The sequence below is a fragment of the Phyllostomus discolor genome, chromosome 3 (assembly GCF_004126475.2).
Source record: "Phyllostomus discolor isolate MPI-MPIP mPhyDis1 chromosome 3, mPhyDis1.pri.v3, whole genome shotgun sequence".
NCBI classification, from domain to species: Eukaryota; Metazoa; Chordata; class Mammalia; order Chiroptera; family Phyllostomidae; genus Phyllostomus; species Phyllostomus discolor.
This window is the reverse complement of record NC_040905.2, coordinates 36,370,964-36,391,738: the sequence shown is the minus strand read 5'-3', so window position 1 is coordinate 36,391,738 and position 20,775 is coordinate 36,370,964. Positions and strand designations below refer to the sequence as shown.

Sequence of the window (20,775 nt, the reverse complement as noted above, 5' to 3'; positions counted from 1 at the left end):
AAATAGCAGTCATATGAATGTCTTCAGCAACTTGTTCACATGTTGTATTTACATGGATAGCTCTTGATATTTCCTTAAAAATAATAACTGAAATTTAAGTGTAGCTGTTTTTAATGTGACTTTTCCAAAACAACTTTGGCATCAGTTTTTAAAGGATTTTATTTTAAAACTTGATTATGTACTTTTTCCCCATACCTACATAGCACTCCTCAGTGACCTATTTTTAGTACTTTTAGCGTAAGATTCCTTTATGAGTATTTCAGCTAATTATAAACACAAATTGGATTTTCAGTTGATATTAATCAAACAAAAAGATTTGTCTCTAGAAGCAATAAATATAATGGCAATCCCTCACCAAATAGACACATGCATGCACACACAGGCTCTTACCTCTGTAATTACTTACTCCAAGCTTCCTAACTTAAAAACATACCTCTCTTTGTCTTGAGTTTCCTAACTGTTCTTTACTGTCTTTGCAGTCTTGTAAAAATTATTTTTGTCTTGAATTAAATGTTTTGTGACTTTGTTATAATTTGCTCATAATGGTCACTTAATTTTTGTCACTTGTACCTGATTTTATGTTGAGCAGACCTTTGAATTTACAGAAGGAATAGGTGTTGAGAAAATGCTTTTAAGAGGAAAAAACCTCATGAACGTTAATATCAACAACCACTCTGTATTATAGCTGTGCCCAAGGTGTTAGAATAGGTGTATAAGTCCATGAATTGTTTGTGAGGAGATTTATGATCATTTCTTGGCTCGGTACTTCACTTTGGAAATACAGATTTGGGAAATATTTCTCAGCCTCAGATTATTCTACTAGCTTTCTGTGGGATTTAAATGAAATATGTTTCAATAAGCACCCTGGAAACTGTAAAGCCACTGTGTGAATGGAAATATAGTTATAGGAAAACTATGTATGAAGCAAGATACCACCTCAAATACTTTAAAATGTGCATTGAGAGACTTATACTCTTCACTCCCACCAAAAAAAAATCTAAATTCATAAGTGTAAGGCAGTTATATTAATTAAATTCCTTATTATCTTATTTTATCTTAGCTAACATTTAACATTGTTTAGTTTGTTATGGAAAAAAAAATAGCATTCTCATATATACCACATGCTATATAATGTTGTTCTGTGAAGGACTGTGGTCTGCTTTTCTGGTGTGTAAACTCAAGTAAATGCTTAGTGCATGAGTCTTTTGCTTTACTATGACTTTCTTCTTGGATTCAAACTCTGTCTTTAAAAGTATGGCTTTGAGTGTAAATGGGCATGTAGTGAGCTTATTTACAGAATGAATTTTAAGTAGAATATTTACATCCAGAGACTTTATAAACTAACTTTAAACAATAACTTTAGTAAAAATTGTTGTTGAGTTACTGTGGCGTAGACTATTTCCTGGTATTTATTTTGGCTTTACTTATTTGTTCTTGAACACCAAAAAGATTCCTTTCCTCTACCAAAATTCTTATTAAGTGTGAGTGAGAATAATAAATCATACATAGTAAAGGAATAATATAGTATTTTGTCCTATTAAATTTAAAATATAAATGAGCTTTTATTTGTGATCAATAATTAGAGATTTTTTTATTTGAAACTGGAGAAACCTCTGTATCCATAAGATCCTAGGATCAAATAGAACTTAATTCTGCTTATTTTAAGCAGAAATTTATTCGAAAATTGGTTTAAAAAAAGAAATTTATTGGAAAGATAATTATCGTATGTTGCTATGTATAATGTGCTCCCGTGTTTTTGGCCCAAACTTTCAGGAAAAAAATTTTTCATTTTAATTTTTTAATTCAATTTTTCGGCATCGTTTGTCTTATCAAGTGGATAACAGTCGACATCATCTATCTTTCTTTGTGGATAACAATACATCACTCTTTGTTTCAATTTGTTGAATCATTGCCAAAACTGCTTTCGTTGCAAGTTCATCCTAAGTTCAACAGAACCAATTATTGTATTCCAGTGTATTATTTTGCATACGGATATCATTGCTTTCTAGAGTCATACTTTTCATGCATAAGCATAAATAAAAGAATTAAAAACATTTACATAGATATGGAATTAGTACTACCTATGTATAATACACATCCTTATTTTTCCCTCAAAAATTTGGGCAAAAATGTGCTCATTATACTCTGCCAAATATGATAGTATCTCACATACTTGGCAGGAAATGTGGAAAAATGAGCAAAATGAAGAGAAACTAGGATAGAGAACACAGTCAGGGTCACAACACAGGAGCAATTTAGTTTCTGCTACATGTCACCAACACAGACTCTCAACTCCACAGCTCTGAACAATTGCTAACTATCCCTAGTGTTTGCATTCCTAGCTAGAGTTTTAGAGTCCCAGCAAGATTGATGAAGCCCAGGACACATGTCCATGCCTTTGCTGCCAAGGGGGAAGGAAAAGAGAATGTCTGGAGTCTGTTGCTTTCTGTGGCAAGAAGCAGGGTCCTTCCTGTCTTTCAGTAAAACACAGGGGATTTCCCTGTAACAGGAGGAGTCTGTATGCTCAGCGGCCAAGAAAAGGGCACATATCCACTACAGTCCCTTCATGTGGCTGTCCAACAACTGTGTACTATTTTCTTCCCATGCTTACCCCTTTGCGGGGGACAGAAAAGTTCCAGCCTAACCTAATACAAGTATTCACTATTCAACCAAAATATATCATCGTCTTCCTCAAAGAGTGATAACCAAAAGTCTATTTAGTTACCACATCCAGCTCCAGTTCAAGATAATATCCATTTTTCCACTAGTTTTACCTGATCTTTTATCAGTATTAATGCAACCTATGGACTCAGTTGTATAGTTAGCCTAATAAACTAATGGAGATAAGAGAAAGGAAAGAAAGGGGAAATTAAATTAGTTGAAATATATATATTTCATATACATATGAAAGAAAATATGAGTAGGCACTACAGTCCTTTTATTTTTGCAGCTGTCTCAAGGCCAGAACTGGCACTTAAGACTTTCATTTTTCAGGTAGCACTACAGGTGTTCAAGGTCCTTTATCTTATATTGTGATTCCAGACCATCACCTTAAGGAATTGTAATTCATGATGGTCCTATCTTCACATAGTCACAGTAGTCTTCTGTTAACTTTTGTCTTACGGAAACATGTACAAAAGTTCAGAGTGTATAATGAGCTATGCACCCAATCACCTAGCTTAACACCTATCAGTCATAACTAATCTCGTTTCATCTCTACCCCACACACCCACTATGAGGATTATTTTAAAGCAAATCCAGTAGCATTTATTCACAATTATTTGTATCTCTAAAGGATAAAGACTTTATCATAACCACAGTATCTCATGTACACAATAATTCTTGACATTAAATACTAAGTGTTCAAGTGTCCCTCCATTATCCTGTGTTTCTTAAGAGCCAGTTTGTTGGAATTACAATTCAGTAAAGTGACACATACAGATCGTGTCACCACTGGTTCAGAGCATACACTGCATCCTTCAGGACTGCACATCTCCTTCACAAGGTGGTGTATTGTAGGCGTATCATAACTAAGTCATCAACAGACCATGCCGCTTCTATGGGTGATGGGTTACCTGAGAGTGCGGAATCCCATGGGCATCACAGTTGCTTTTTTTGTCATAAAGTAAATTCCTTGATCAGAAGCAATATCATGGCTACCCTGGAACTATGTAAGGCATTGAACAATTCTAAGAATGATAGTGTTGATGAAATAGTATTGGGAAGAGCAAATCCAAAACCAGAATAGGTATGCCTTCCAGTAAGGAGAAATCACTGCCCCCTCCATAAATAGGTCCAGTGTAGCTGGCTGGTCCCTGTGGGCTGTGGTACATAAATAGGAAATCTCTCACTTTAAAGACCTCAATACGAAGCAGGCCTCCACGTCACACTAGGGAATCCTGGAACTAGAGGTGCCTGAACATTCTCTTTCCCTGGACAGCTAGGGCATAGGCATGTGATCTAGGTTTGCCGATTCATACCATCCTTCCTGAAACTGCTATTTGTTAATACAGTATAAGTTTCAAACTCATGTAAGTCAGTTATCTCTAAATTTTGGTTGCTGTTTTGTAGAAATCATCCTGATGTTCACAAATATAGTGTGGAGACTGTACAGTGGTATCCTCATGACACTGGCATGTTCACATCAAGTTCATTTGATAAAACGCTGAAAGTATGGGATACAAATACATTACAAGTAAGTATATTAAAACTTTTGCAAATGGCACTATTGGATGAAGGAGAATTTAACCCTAAACCATTTTAGTGTGATTATTTGCTAAGATGTCACGTAATAATGTGAAATCAGTATAGTGGTTAAGAAGAGTTAGATTGTTTGAATTCATATCTTGGGTTTGCTCCCAACTAGTATCTGAACCTCTCTCTGTTTGTCTCCTTATCTGTAAATGTAGGTAATGATTGTATCTTACAGAATAGTTAAGATAAAGTAGGTCAAAATATTTGTAAAGAAACTAGATCAGTGCCTAGCATATAAGTGCTCAAAAACCATTAGCTATTATTATTATTATTTAAAACTACTGTGATCTTGTGATCTAGTGAAGAAAATTGGATTTATTTTCTGTTGACCTAAAAACTTAAAGGAAAAGAAAGTTATGAATACTTTAGCTTAGTAAAGGTCAACAGTAGATAATAGTTTTCATGATATGATATTTGGTCAAATTTATATTTCAAGGTTAATCTTTTCCCTGAGCTCTAGTCCCATATTTTTCTAGCTGTAGTGCCATCTCCTCAAACTTAATTTGTTGCAAACTGATTGCTAATCACATGCATTTAGCACTCAAATCTTACCAATCTTTCTTCAAATTCACATATTTCTCTTTTTCTCTTTCCCTCACCATTACCATATATCTAGACTACTACCAAAAACTGTTAACCAGTTCCCCTGTATTTTTCTTCCCATGTTTCCATCATAAGTTCTACCCCCAAATTAATCTTATTATAAACCTGTTTCATCCTATCTGTACCCAAGTCCACTAGTGACTTCCCTTGTCTAAATTCAGTCTGACAGTCTAAGTTGCCCATAACCTCACCTGCTGGTCCCTCAACTTTAGCTTCTACCTCTTTTTGCATAAATGTCTTGCCACCACTAAACTGATCTCCTTTTGCCTCTGATCATACCTTGATTGTATTGTACTCCCTGCCTTAAGTCCTCTTCCCTAGGCAACATTTTCTGTTACTTGTCATACAGCTGGAAATGTGGGCCCTTCGACCAGCGCCTTCCCATATCTTCCACTTCCCAGCCCTGGTAACCACCACTTCATTCTGCTTCTGTGAGTTTGGCTTTGTTAGATTCCACATATAAAAAAGATCAGCCAGTATTTGTTTTTCTCTCGCTGACTTACTTCACTTAGCATAACTCCCTCAGGGCCATCCATGTTGTCACAAATGGCAGGATTTCCTCCTGTCTCATGGCTGACTAATCGCATATATAAAATAAAGCTGCAGTGAACATGGGGCTGTGTATATCTTTTCAAATTAGTGCCTTTGTTCTCTTTGGATGAATACCCTGAAGTGGAATTGCTGGGTCATATGATAGTTCTATTTTCAACTTTTTGAGGAACCTCCATGCTGTTTTCCATAGTGGCTACACCAACAGTGTACAAGGGTTCTCTTCCCCATCCCTGTAAACATTTGTTACTTCTTGTCTTTTTTATAATAATTTACTGTTATCTAATAGGTACGAGGTGATATCTCATTGTGGTTTTGATTTGCATTTCCCTGTTGCTTAGGGATGTTGAGCACCTATTCATGTACCTGTTGGCCACTTGTATATCTTCTTTGAAAAAATATTTAGCTGCTCTGTTCTTTTTGTAATTGGATTCTTTGGGAGGTGGGGTTTGCTATTGAATTGAATGACTGTTTTTGTATTTTAAATATAGCCCTTTATTAGATACTGGTTTGAAAATATTACCTCCCATTCTGTCAATTGCCTTTTCATTTTGTTGGTGGTTTCCTTTGCTGTGCCGAAGGTTTTTGGGTTTATAATTACTTTTGCTTTTGGTATCGAATCTAAACAATCATAGTCAAGGAGCTTATCCCTATGTGTTCTTCTTGGATTTGTATGATTTCAAGTCTTTAATTCATTTTGAGTTAATTTATGTATATGATAAAAGAATTTTTTTCTTTTTCATGTGGTTGTCCAGTTTTTTCAACATTTATTGAAGAGACTCTCCTTAGTTGTAAATTACTTGATCATATATGCCTGGGTTTATTTCTGGGCTTTCTATTCTTTTTTGATTTGTGTGTCTGCTTTTCTGCCAACACCATACTGTTTTGATTACTGTTTTGTAATATAGTTTCAAATCAGGAAATGTGATGCCTTCAGCTTTGTTTTTCTGTCTCAAGATTGCTCTCGCTGTTTGGGGTCATTTGCAGTTCCATACAAATTATAGGATTTTTCTTTTCTATTTCTGTAAAAAAATAGGAGAAATTTGGGTGAAAGGTTGTGTGTGTGTGTGTGTGTGTGTGTGTGTGTGTTTCTTTGGTAGGGGGTGCTACTAAGATGAAAGAGACTTGAACATTTTTTTAGTGCTGATGGGAATGAGCCTGTAGGGAGGGAGAGGTTATAGATACCCAGGATATAGAGGAGATAATGTATAGGATGAGATTTCTGGCAATGCTAATAGGTATTTGAACATACTTCCTTTAAATATGAATAGGGATCATTTTTCTATGGTACCAGGAGTGAAGAAGGAAAAAGGCTAAGTGCAAGCAAATATGTTTGTAAGCTTGTTGATAAGACATTAAGAGAATTCTTATTGATTGGCTTCTGTTTTCTCTTTGGAATATAAGATCAGATCTACCTGTTGTGACCAAGTAGAGGTATTTGTGGAAAGTGCAGAAAGTTTGAAATAACTACAAATATTGCAGAGAAAGTGCAGAAAGTTTGAAATAGCTGCAGATATTACAGAGAAAGTGCAGAAAGTTTGAAATAGCTACAAATATTGCAAGAATGCAGAGAATTATTGTAGGACTGGCAGTCAACACTAAAGGCCCTGTTGAGATTAATGATCTTTTATGGTGATAATCAGTCTACTTTATTATAAAGGTAGAACCATGCCCTGGCTGGTGTGGCTCAGAGGCTTGAGCACAGGCCTGTGAACCAAGGGGTCGCCGGTTTGATTCCCTGTCAGGGCACAAGCCTGGGTTGCAGGCCATGTACCCTTTAGGGGATGCCTCGAGAGGCAACCACACATTGACGTTTCTCTCCTCTTTTTCTCTCCCTTCCCTCTCTCTAAAAATAAATAAATACATAAATAATCTTAAAAAGAAACTTACTTCAGTAGGGTAAGACAGAGGTCAGCTAACTGCAGCCCACAGGCCAAGTTTGGCTCATTGCCTCTTTTTGTAAATGAAGTATTATTGAAACACAGACATGCTCATTTGTTGTCTGTTTCTACTTTGATGCGCCAATGTCAGAAATGAGTAGCTGGCCCTCAAAGCCTATAATAATTACAGCCTGACACTTTATGGAAAATGTTTGCTAACCTCTAATGTAGGTCAACCTGAGTATAGATGTACAGAAGGCAGACATTTGGAGTCATCAAGGGTTGAGGTCTCAACTGGTGCAAATACAAGCATAACAGCAAAAGAGTTGAAGATATTTGTAGTTGAAGTATCAGACAGACCTTGGAATCCAGGCTCAAGAAGGGAAAGTGAAGACAGAAAGTACTGATAGGAGCTCTAGGCTTTATTGGGTGTCCTGGAAGTAGGTGGGGGGGAAAGCTGAAAATGAATGACAGGTGATTATAGTTGTATATAACTGAAATGTATGATTTGAAAGGAGGTGATGGGAGAGAGTATCCTGGGTGTGGTAGCCGAACTTGTATGAAACTAAGGCACAGAGTACTGGCTAGATCATCTATGTATATGCTGAAGTCCCCAAATGGGGTAGAGAGGAAGATGATGAGTGGGGGGGTTGTCTTTAATCTTAATCTCTGTGATTTGCTAGAGAAAAACTATTTTTCTCACAAGAGGGAGAAAAATGTTATAAATAACATAGGATTTCAAATGATCAGGTTTTTGAGGGTATTACCATTCCTATGTTTGTCAAATAAATTGCTAGCAGTCAATTTAAAAGTTGCTAACAATGTGAAAATAAATAGAAAATTTGTTGCATTTGTCACTGTAATTAGAACTTACACTTTAAAAGTATCTTTTGATTATCAGACTGCAGATGTATTTAATTTTGAAGAAACAGTTTACAGTCATCATATGTCTCCAGTTGCCACCAAGCACTCTTTGGTAGCAGGTTTGTACATGTATTCTTTTGTTCTGTGACATTTTGAAAACTTTCTCCCTTTTCATATCAAGTTAGTTTTGATATAGATATTTTAACCCAAATGAAGTACAAAATTCTTTTTTAGAAAGACTTAAGTGCATGTTGCTATTTATATTCAGTTTAATAGTAATTGTGCAAGTCAGGCATTGTGCTAATGGGTAGGAAGCAAAGATTAGTTAAGAAGGTATATTTCTGTTCCCAGAGAATCACTTATAAACCACTGAAGTTTCAAAGATTTTACATGAACAAAGTTTGACAACTTTTTCAATTTGACACAATAAAACAAGGGAATTATTTCCTTTTCTCTAAAATCGTGTGACTCAAATTAAACATCCATTTTTATGAAAGTACCTGCAACAAAATTTTCATGTTTTTGGAAGAAAACATTTTTTCTGGTGTCAGGGGTCAGGTCCCTGTAATTTTATTATTCTCTGGCACTGCCTGAATCTCCTCACCTCCAGATGTCAGTCAGCTACGTCATCTTAGAGAAGAGCTGGGCATAAAATTGTCTTTGGGCTCCATTCTTTCTGTGTCCAGACTGTCTATGAATCTACTACTAGTGATTGGAAGTATTTCATTATCTTGGGTAACCTAAGCTATTAAAATAAAATAATTGAAGATGGTAAAATAGTATGGAATTATATACCACATTGTACCAATACAAATTTCCTGGATTTGATATTGTACTATAGTTACCTAACGTAACTATTGAGGGCACTTGACTGAAGTGTAAACAAGGGCCTCTCCATACTATCTTTGCAACTTTCTGTAAGCAAATATAATTATTTCTAAATTAGATGTTAAAAAAATCATGCAATAATAGAGTTGTTTTAGTACTAAAATGTAACTACTATTAAAATAAGTTTTCTAATTATAAACATTAAAAGTGATTTGAAGTGCATTTTTAGAATACATTTTCATATTTCTGCGTGGATGCAGTGAAAAGGCCATAATTTATAATGGTAGTTTCTTATTTCCTTTTGGTGATGACTTAAAATAAAATTATCTTTAACCATCCTTATTTTTGTTTTACAGTTGGTACTAGAGGGCCCAAAGTACAACTTTGTGACTTAAAGTCTGGATCCTGTTGCCACATTCTACAGGGTATTTTTTATTTGAAACAACAATTACTTTGAGTACATTCAATAAAAAGAAACATTACTAACAATGTATTCTTTGTAAGTGACATGACTGATGTATTTTGTGGTAGTTGTTAAAAGTCAACAGGGAAATAAAGATCCTTCTGTGCATTATTCTTTAAGACTGAACTATTTAGGAGACATTTACATGAACAGTCACCATAGGGGGAGCTCAAAGGTCTAACTCAAAACTGTGTTATTTCTACATGTGAAAAAATAAACTTTTTATGAAATTTAAATGAGTACATTTGTCTCACAAACATAGTGTAATAATGCTCTGGCTGAGTAAAGATTCTAATATTTAGGTGCTTTGTTTCTCAGTGAAAATATTTTAGAAAGATATTAAAATAATACTTTGGTAAAGTATTATTTGGTATATTAATTTAAATTATTTTTGCTACTTTTGAGAAAACTGTACTTGAACAACAATTAAAATAAAAAATTATTTTTGCTACTTTTTATTGATATTAGATCATCTAATTCTAAACAATGAAAGAATGGGATGTAATTCAGAAATATAACATCTTTATTCATCTCAGAAACATTTAATAAATATGTAAGGAAAACTTGGGGGAAGATTTAACATTTGTTTTATATTATGAGTTTCTACTTGATATAAACTAGGTAGATTAAAATAACTGATTTGAATAGTTAAGTAAAAGTGAATTAAGATGCTGAACGTCACTTATCCTATGAACTCAGCACTTGTGCTTTGTAGAAAAAATTTTTATACGTGTTTTTTCATAGTTATGAATTAAAATAATTTTTTGTTTTTTAACTTTCTGAAAAGTTTGAAAACTTCTTTTATTGTTTAGCATGTTTATCTTGTATGGTATGTTACAATGGCTTTTGCTGTAGAGACAAGTGAGTGAGCTTGAGCTCTATCCACTACCGGTAGATTGAGTTATTAGGCCAATAGCTGAATTTAAAAAGAAAGAATCACTTGCTCTGCCTGTTCTTTCCAAAGCAAAACCAGGTCTTCTATAATAGAATACCATGTGAGTGAAATGCCCTATAGATTTCACAGTAATATTTAAACAGATTTTTTATCAGTCTATCTCTAATATTTTTTACTTTCTTCAGAATCAAAAAAATAATTGTACTTTATCTTTGATTTTCCAAATATTTTGCAAGACTTTTCATACAGTTGTTGTTGCAGGTCACAGGCAAGAAATATTAGCAGTTTCCTGGTCACCACGTTATGAACATACCTTGGCAACTGCAAGGTAAATTGCAGATAATTTGGTCTTGAAGTTAATAATTAATGAAAAACTACATTATCATTTATGTAATGAAAGACTGCATTTATGTCAGATGCATGTTTTGTTATTAATTGGGTCCTTAAACATAAAATAATTGAGTTACAGGTTTTAATTAATAACACCAGAAGAAATCTTCCTTGGCATCATAATTCTGATACTCACTGTGCTTCTTGAAGGTGCTCACTTTTTAAAATAGAGAAAACAAGAGAATTTATGTAGCAATGTAAATCTAGTACTGCTGGAAAAACAATAAAATAACTGTGTTGTGTCTATTTTGCATATACAAGTATAGCACTATTCAGTAGCTTTTTATTTACTTTCTTTAATCCAGAATTACTTTGAATCTGATTGGATACATCTGTCAATTCATTGATTCGATTTACTAATATTTAATGACTTTCTACCATGTGCCAAACACCGTGCTAGGGCCACAGTTAAAACCAAGGCATATGCCCTTCAAGAAGCTAACAGTCTATGGGCAGTAGTCAAAAAAAAATTAGCGATTACAGGACATACTGAAAATGCTTTAATAGAGTTACAGCTCTGAGAGGTGTAATATGGGAAAAGAGAGCAGAAGCACTTAACTCTAAGAGGACCAGGGGCTTGGGGGATTTTATTTGCTGGAGGGAAGAGTCTTTCCTGTTTAAATGCTGAGAAGAAAGTATCAGTAGGGAAGAATTGGTGAAGGTAAGAAATGGAGGGAATAGTTGTTACCTCAAGACCTTAAACAGATGGAAGAGGATGGTGTCAAGGGTCCAGGTAGAAGGGGGACACTTGATTTGACACATGAAGGGCTTTGGGAGACTAAATAGATGGAGGAAAGGGTAGACATGAATGCAGTTTAATTTGTGACTTTGCAGTGAGTTCAAGAAGTGCAAACCTAGTGGCCTCTATTGTTTTTAGTGGAGTAGAACTTCATGTCATCTATTGAAAATACCAGAATGGGGATGGAATTTTAAAGGAAAGTAGTAAAGATTTGGATGAACACTTTTAACACTTTAGCGAGAGATCTTTTTAGGGGCACATAAGAATGCTGGTTGGTGTTGTGTGCTTAGTTGAAGGTGTGGACCACAGCTGTGTACTAAGCTGCAGAAATCAAAACATGAAATGACACAGACTTAATGATTGTGTGGAAATTGTTGAAGTCATAGGTGTAAGGAAGGAAATAAAATCACAAAAAGGGCCCTGGCTGGTGTAGTCCAGTGGATTGAGTGCTGGCCTGCAAATCAAAAGGTCCCCTGTTCGGTTCCCAGTCAGAGCACATGCCTGGTTTGCAGGCCAGGTCACCAGTTGCAGGTGCACAATAGGGAACCACACAGTGATGGTTCTCTTCCTCTCTTTCTTCCTCCCTTCCCCTCTCTCTAAAAATAAATAAAATCTTTAAAAAAAATCACAAAAAGGTTTATGGAAGGGGATCAATGACCTAATGAGATAGAAGAAGTATGTGTATTAGAGTAAGAAAATTAAAAAACCGAAGGGTAGGAACTAGTAGCCAAAATTTTTGATATAGATATTTTGGTGAAACTTTTTTGCAGAATTATTACAAAAGTTATTCAGATTAGTTTTATAAAGATATCTGTCTGGATTTTTGTAAAGCTTCTAGCCCTCCCTTTCTGTCACAGTTTGGTCCCCAAAGACTATTTGTTAATAGTTTGTAGAATGTTAGGTTGAAATTTAAAATTTCTGAAGTAGAACAAGGTCTACAATGTAGCCTTAAGAGGCTGGCTAAAGAGGTGTGATAGGGAGGAGCTAGGTTCTTGTTGTGAGTCCGTGTTAGGGTGAAGTCACATTGTTTCTGCCTAACTGGGTTTTCCTCAAATCACAGGGAAGCCAAGAGGCATTTGGTTCTCAGAGTACCCAAGGAATTTGAGTCAGTACCAGAATGAATTTAGTAATCAGTGTTAGGAGTCAGGTATCTTTAAATCTAATGTTTCAGAAGAGACTTAAATCCTCAGGCTTATCCCATGGCTCACGTTTTCCCCAGATGGAAAGAAAGAAAACCAACTTGAGAATGGAACGTGCTAGTTTTTTGCTTACTATTCTAATTGGCTAGCTGTAATGGTGATCTGTGAAATGAATCAAGGATATATATATATCTCTCTCCCACATGGTATAACATTGACTGTTCTCATTTAATGTCTTGACTTGATTGCTGTCAGCTTCCACTGGGCTACCTGACTGTGGAGTGTTGTCCAGCAAGAAATCACCAGCACAAAACTTTGCAAACCATTTTTGATACATTCAATAAGTCACAGCACCTTTTCCATATATGGCACAAATCTTATTTTGAGTTTCAGTTGCATTTTTACCTATCTTGAAATACTAAAGCATAATATGCCAAAAATGTTGCTTATTTTCTTCCACCTTTAGTATTAAACTGACTACACAAAAATCCACCAATTTTGATTCTTTTTTTTCTATTTTTCTTGTTTGTTTAGTTTATTTTTAGATTTGAATGTTGAAAGATATGTATTTATTGCCATTTTATTGTTCATAGTTTTGATCTTTTTCAAGTCTTTTTTTCAATGCATGCTAACGTGACAGCTGTCACAATACAATCAAACAAAATTGTTTCAAATGAAGTTAAAGACAACTAAGCTGTACTAGAGCTAGCTTGTGGAGAAAACCAAATGAATTTTTTGGCCAGCCCAATCATATATATGATTTACCTTTTAATGGGGAATAGGTTTATAAAATGCAATGCAATGGTTTTCTAATTAAAATGGCCTGTAGAAACCCAGTGGATTAGAATATTGTTGAGGTCTTTGTGAGGATATGAAAGCGTGAGCTGAACTGAGCAGTATATTTTTAGTAGTAGTTTAGAAGTTGAAAATAATGTGTGATCATGGTTTTTCCTCTAAAATTAAAATAAATATCTAATTTCCAGAAGACATTAAGTTTCTTTCTTGTATATTGGGCAAAGATTATTTGAGTACAGGAAGTCAAATAAAAATACATTGTTCTTATTATTCACTTTGTTCTAATGTTTTTATCACATTAAAAAAATACCACCAAATTCATGAAATGGATCCTGAAGCAAAGGGGAATTAATTAACTGCTTGACTGTCTAGACGACATTTCTAGATGACATTTGAATAATAAAAATAGTAAGGATGTAGTGACAAAGTTGCTTAAATAAGTATCAAGCTCTAAGCCTATCTAGCCCTTGGGGAGAAAGATGTTCATGTCATTAAAAACAAAATGAAAAGTAGCAGAATTCTGCCCTTGTGATCTAAGAAAAGGTTACTTTTTAAAATTTTTTTATTTCTTTGTGCTCCTATTGACTATTGAATATTTGCTGAAAATAACCCAAATGTACAAATATCCTGAGCCCTCTATGTGCCGTAGTTCTGGAAAGGTAGGTGAAGAGGGTGCAGTCACTATCCTAGTTATATATGTCAATGTAACATTTATTTTTTCTCAGTGCCGACAGTAGAGTGAAATTATGGGATGTGAGGAGAGCATCAGGATGTCTGATTACTCTTGATCAGCATAATGGGAAAAACTCACAAGCTGTTGAATCAGGTAATGAAGAATGCACTAATAGAAAAATATAAAAAAATAGTATTTTTTAAAAATTTTGCCCTGGCTGGCGTAGCTCAGTGGATTGAGCGTGGGCTGGGAACCAAAGTGTCCCAGGTTCGATTCCCAGCCAGGGTACATTCCTGGTTTGCAGGCCATAACCCCCAGCAGCCGCACATTGATATTTCTCTCTCTCTCTATCTCCCTCCCTTTCCTCTCTAAAAAATAAATAAATAAATAAAATCTTTAAAAAAATTTTTTTGAGTGAAACCAAATAATAAATGTATATCGACAAATTTCAAATTTTGTGATTTTTAAAAAAGTCATTCACAATGAATCAATTTCATAATTTAAATAAATTATGGTTGTCTTTCTTTAAGATGCAAGTAAATATGGCATTTCATCTGTCACTGAATTTTCAAGTGGAGAAACTTTTCTGGATCAACTTGTTACCTTTTTTCCTCCAATGATGCCAATTTATACAATTTAGTGCCACTTAGAAAGTAATAAGTTGAAGGAATAGTGACATTTAGTGGCCACTGTGTCACAATAAAATTTGCAAGTTGTGTTAAATATGCCAGCTGCAATCCAGGAGATAAAATACCACACTTAATTTTTTTAATAGAATTTAATTTTTGTGTACATTAAAATTCTGATTCACAATTAATTCTGGACCAGAAATATATAAGGAAGAACTATGTAAAATCTATGATTTTTAAATAATCTTTTTATTTAAATAAATAAGGCTATTGAGAATTATGCTTTTTCAAACTTATTTATTTTAAAAGTAATATAAATTTTGATTGAGCTTAGAACAGTTTTCCTTTTTTGTTAAAGTTTTTAAATAGGAAATAGTATTATTAATGATTTTTAATATTCTGTGGATTGATTTTTAGATTCAAAATAGAAATAATATATAAGAAGTTTGAAAGGTGCTTAAATTAAATTTTTAGTGTTAAACTATGTAATTGGGTTTTATAGCACAGCTTTTTAAAGACAAATATATTTGACAGAATTTTCTCCCTTTGGTTTTTCAGTTTTCCTCTATTTTTATGGTTCTAATTTATATAATATATTTTGCTGTGTATAATACACTCCCATGTATAATGTGCACCAGGTTTTTGGCCCAAACCTCCAGGAAAAAATCTTTCGTTTTAATTTTTTAATTCAACCTTTTATCTATTTATATTTAGATACTTTTTTTGTATTACAAAGGAATTTTGGCATTTATTTTTGAACATATTATGGTACGATAAATTTTAAGTAACAAATAATTACAAAACACTAGAACAGAGACAAGGCATTTCAGGTGATGCCCATGTATAATACTAATCCTTATTTTTCCCTCAAAAATTTGGGCAAAAAAGAATGCATTGTACACAGCAAAATACAGTAGCTTATATTCAAATAATCCAAAGGGATGATTAATTTTAAATATAATCCACTATATATTTTAAGTAATTCAAGTAGTTGCCCTTTAGTATGTTTAAATAAGTAGATCAACAAGTATTAAATGTGTGCTGAATACCAGAACATGTAAATAAATTGTATTTTTCATTGCAGCAAACACTGCTCATAATGGGAAGGTTAATGGCTTGTGTTTTACAAGTGATGGGCTTCACCTCCTCACTGTCGGTACAGATAATCGAATGAGGCTCTGGAATAGTTCCAGTGGAGAGAACACACTAGTAAGAGATTTTTAAATACATCCACCTTTTGAATGTAAAATAAAGAAATGGATCTGTGTCATACACTTGATTTTTTTTTTCTGTAGATTTAACTCTGTTTCTTAACTCTGAATCACAGCTTTCTTTTTATAACATTTTCCCATTATCTGAACTAGTAATTCACAACTCAAGACAATCTGCCCCAACTCACCCTCACCACAGTCTCCCCACATAGTAGAGAAGTGTTGCTCTACTGATCCACTGTGCATAAAAGATTGAGAACAACCGATACAAAGTAACAAAACCGTAGGTGTGCCTGGCAAGGACCATAACATGAATTTTCAAAAAGTATTAGAAATCAATTACCAGTTAAGAATCTAGCACCTTTAAAACACATTTATTTTGGTACTAAAATACTATATGTTCTGTGTACTAACTTTGGATTTTGCTTATAAGTCACATATAGTATAAAATTTGACACTTTATATTTATTGAGAGTTGATGTGCCAGATCCTGTGCTAATAAAAATTAACATTTAATATGTGTGCTGGAGCATATATGGTCTGATTTAATCAACACTGTCAGTGCAGTTCTTGTTAAAATAGCCATTATGCACATGAGGAGATGAGACATAAAATAGTTGGGTAACTTGCCTAAGTGTACACAGGTAGAAAGCAACAGTTTGACTCTAGATTTTACTATCACCATAATGCTAATTATACCCAGACTTCTTAAAGTATTATTTTTGTGGGGGTTTTTTAGTTACAGTTTACACTCAATATTGTTTTTTATCAGTTTCAGATGCACAGCATAGTGGTTAGACAATTATATACAAGTACTTTACAGAGTGATCCCCCGATATTTCAAGTACCTACCTGACACTGTACATAATTGTTATGATATTATTGACCGTATTTCCTATCCTGTACTTGACATCCCTGTGACTATTTTGTAACTAACAATTTGTACTTCTTAATCCCTCTACCCATTTTACCCAGTCCCCCAGTCCTCCTCCTATCTGGCAGCCATCAGTCTATTCTCTGCATCTGTGAGTCTGCTTCTATTTTGTTTGTTCATTTATTTTGTTCTTTAGATGAAATCATGTGTTATTTGTCTTTCTCTGGCTTATTTTAGTAAGCATAATACCTTCTAGGTTCATCTGTGCTGCGGCAAATGGTACGGTTTCATTTTTTTTTAGATGGCTGAGTAATATTCTTTAGTGTGTGTGTGTGTGTGTGTGTGTGTGTGTGTGTATATACACACCACAGCTTTTTTATCCACTCATCTATTGATGGGCACTTGGATTCCAAAGCATTTGTTTAATATCTTAAGGTAGGTATTAATATTAATAATGTTCCTTTCTTTAATCATTCTTTTTGCTAATTCACTTTCATGTACTGTAGGTATCACTTTCTTAATTAAATACTAATTTTACTATGTGATCAAAATTGTTTATACAGTGTTCTTCATATTCTTTATTAAATGCTTCTTCATTATGTCTCAGGCTAGAAACTCAGGCATTGCAAATTAGTTTAGAATCTTCCATTTCTAATTAGATCATACCTTCTTTTTCTCTTTTTATTTATTTGTTTAATAAATATTTTTTAAGTACTTCCTATTTGCCAGGCAGTATTATACAGCAGTAAACAAAACATAGAAAAGTCATCCTCATGGAGCTTACATTCCAGGGAGAGGAAGAAAGACATCAGTCTTTCCAATTAATAAATGGATGGATGGATGCATAAAATATGTGATAGATGTGGTAAGTGCTATGAAGAAAAGCAAGAAAGGGGCATAGAAAATATTAGGAAGTTGGAGTTGCTGGTTTTCCATAGAGTAGTCAGGGTAGGTTTAAGAAGATAATATTTGACCTGAAGGAAATGAAGGAGTGATCCATCAGATATCTGGAAAGGAGAGTATTCCAGGCAAAGAAAGAAAGAAAATACAATGACACTGAGGCCGAAGCATGCTTGAAATACCCAAGGAACATCTAAGGTGCTTTTGTATTAGAATAACCACGTGGGAGAGTAATAGGAGAGGAGGAACAGTACACCAGAGCATGTAGGCTTCTGGGTCTTTGTATGGGTTTAGGCTTTTTCAGTGGATGGAGTGGAGAGTCACTCAAGACTTTTGGAGGGAGAAATGACAGGGTCACTTGGGAAAAGTAGGCTGGCATGTGTGTCAAAGGTAAGTGTGATAAATATAAATGGTATTGAATACATAAATTGTTAAAGTGATTTTATTCAACTTTTCTCTCCTTACCCTCTGTATTTTTGCTAATAAATTTTTATCTTGAATAGTGTGTTTAAAATAGATAGTACATTTTAAAATGACTTTGATCAAAGCAAATGTTGTTCATGCAAAGGTGACTAGAGTAGGCCAGAAATTCACCTACAAAGAACACTTAAAGGAATTTCAGACATTGATCTCAGTAAAAGTAACTGTCTTTAGAGTAACACACTGTCTTCAAATATTTAAAGGGCTGTGAGACAGAATAAGAAGCAAACCCCAGTCCTGCCATGTAGTAATTAGAAGACACTAGACAATTTATTCACTGTGACATCATGAAGGACTACAGTCAGTTTCAGTGTCTCCATTGTGTGATTGGGATTATTATATACCAAAACAGTAATTGTAAGGGCAAAATGGAAGTATGTAAACAGTGGTACTGTACCTAATAAATAGTAGGTGTATACCATAAATAATAACTATTATATTGGTGTTGCCTTATTAGTAGTGCCCTTATTGGTTTAAAAAAGATATATTAATACATGCTTCCAATATATAATAATTATTTATGAATTATATACAAATAGTATTGTGAGTCTATATATTTCATAAAAGCTTAATTTCTTATTTTTCACATTAAAATGAAATAGAAGTTCTCTGTTTTCTTCTCATACCTTAATAGATCATTTTGCAGGATCCCAACTGTTAAATCAATTACAAAACCTTTTAATTCTCCCATCTTGATTTTTTTTCATACCTCTTTTCCCTTCCAACCTCACTCTGGGCCTTCATGGTCTCTATTTAGTTACTCTATCACTTTCTAACTTTTCCCAAACTCATCTCCCAGTGGAAGTTTTTCAGTGTTTCCTCAATATGCTCAGGTTGTTGAAACTGAATACCTTTGCTTCTTGTGCACAAGGCCTTTATAAGCTGTACTCACTAGCATTATGTCTTGCCACTTTCCTATTTTTCCCTGTCCTTATCTATACTGAGCCACTTAGAATTCTTTAAATAGGGCATGCTCTCCCTCCCTTCCATTCTGCTACATTTACTATTACCTTTGCTTTAGGGTACCATTCCTCTCCTTCCTGTCCTAGCTGCTTCTCAGCTTTCAAGATTCATCTGAGGCACAATGTCTCTTTAACTCCTCTAGTCTAGCATAGATGCTGCCAGAGTCCATACTGCTTATTTGTATTATAATGTCCTGTGATCATCACCTTATGGACTGAAAGAAAATAGTTTACAACACTGTGGTACAGTGCTTTTTCATTAATGTAGTCTAGATTCAGTTTTTGATTCTGTCATTTACTAGCCAAGAAACCTTGATTGAAATATTTAACCTTTCTGTTTTCTTTTTATATAAAATGTTACCTATCTCATAGTATTATTTTGAATGTTACATGAAAATGCATGTAAAACATTTAACACATTGTCTTATACTTACAAGTGTTGACATTTTAGTGAATGTTGCCTGTCATTACTATTAAGTAATTATTATGCTGTTTGACAGTAAAATGAGCAGCTTTGTGATAGAGTCTGCATCACTGTAGGTGTTTACTAAGTGACTAGATGGATATATTTTCTGGGACAATAAAAGGGACACACAAGATAGGGAGTTGGATTTGCCATCATCAAATCCCCAGTCTGTAATTTTCCTGCCCTATCAAGATCTTTTCAAAGCCTGTATATACCACCTTTAAGACTTCATAGCCAAAGGTAGCCTGTTTCTCCACAGTAATTCCATAATAATATGGATCATGCCACCTGTCACACTGCTTTTTATGGTATTTGTAGATATAAAATGGGAACCTAGATAATCACCGAGCACAGTATAGGACACATAGTAAGCATTGGTAAAAGGTAAATCCATCCTTTCATTAATCTGTTATTAGAACTTTATTCCATAGGCATTGAAAAGATATTAGTAGTTTTGAGCCCATAGGTGATTTAATCCCAGCAGTGATTTACAGGGATTAATAGGACAATAACTTGCAAGATGGATTGAAGGGTTGAATGCATAAGGACAAAGGTAAAAGTGAGCTGGTTCAGTATACCTCATTCAGCATTTTCCACTTCACATTTTAGAAGGAATGTAGGTTTTGTAGGTAGTTGCTCTGATAAATATGAATAAAACCATCACAGTCTAGCAGTTCATAATTTTCTAGGAGGAATAGAGCATTGCTAGTTGAGAAGGTTTGTGGTTTTTCTCCACTATCCCCGCCCCCCACCCATGGCATTCTACAAATTGTTGTACATGTAGGATTAAAAGATGCAAATGAGAATGAGTCTTAAATACTTTTAAATATATCTAGGAATTATTAAACCTAGGAACTTACTGAATACTGTACCTTTATGTCCTAGGTGCTCTCATATGCATTATTTTATTTGATTTTTCATGATAACTTTGATGATGTTACTTCCATTGAACAGATTAGAAAAATGAAACTCAGAGGTTAAATGATTTATTACTCATAAGAGGCAAAGAAAAAAGGGGGTGTGGAATGGGTTTCAAAAACACAAGTCTATTGACTGTAAGTTTTAATGTTTTCAAGTTTCACTCTACCACAGGGCAGTGAGGTAGTTGAATGCCTGTGCTCATTTCTGTCACTTGTTAACTGTAAGGGGAGGTGAGCCAAGTGTAGTGTCTACATATCAGC

At 34.2% G+C, this 20,775-nt stretch overlaps 1 protein-coding gene across 6 annotated transcripts in view; it reads left to right on the top strand.

The window, feature by feature from the left end:
- Positions 1 to 20,775, top strand: part of ERCC8 (ERCC excision repair 8, CSA ubiquitin ligase complex subunit) — a 41,392-nt gene that overhangs the window by 7,517 nt on the left and 13,100 nt on the right. For 3 of the 6 annotated variants that reach the window (XM_036020315.1, XM_036020314.1, XM_028527766.2), the window contains 6 exons: positions 4,072 to 4,195; positions 8,188 to 8,269; positions 9,335 to 9,403; positions 10,598 to 10,664; positions 14,125 to 14,225; positions 15,786 to 15,910. In XM_036020315.1, coding sequence (XP_035876208.1) covers positions 4,072 to 4,195; positions 8,188 to 8,269; positions 9,335 to 9,403; positions 10,598 to 10,664; positions 14,125 to 14,225; positions 15,786 to 15,910 — 568 coding nt within the window. The remainder of the gene's footprint in view (positions 1 to 4,071; positions 4,196 to 8,187; positions 8,270 to 9,334; positions 9,404 to 10,597; positions 10,665 to 14,124; positions 14,226 to 15,785; positions 15,911 to 20,775) is intronic. The other 3 variants (XM_036020318.1, XM_036020317.1, XM_036020316.1) reach the window with 1 other exon arrangement.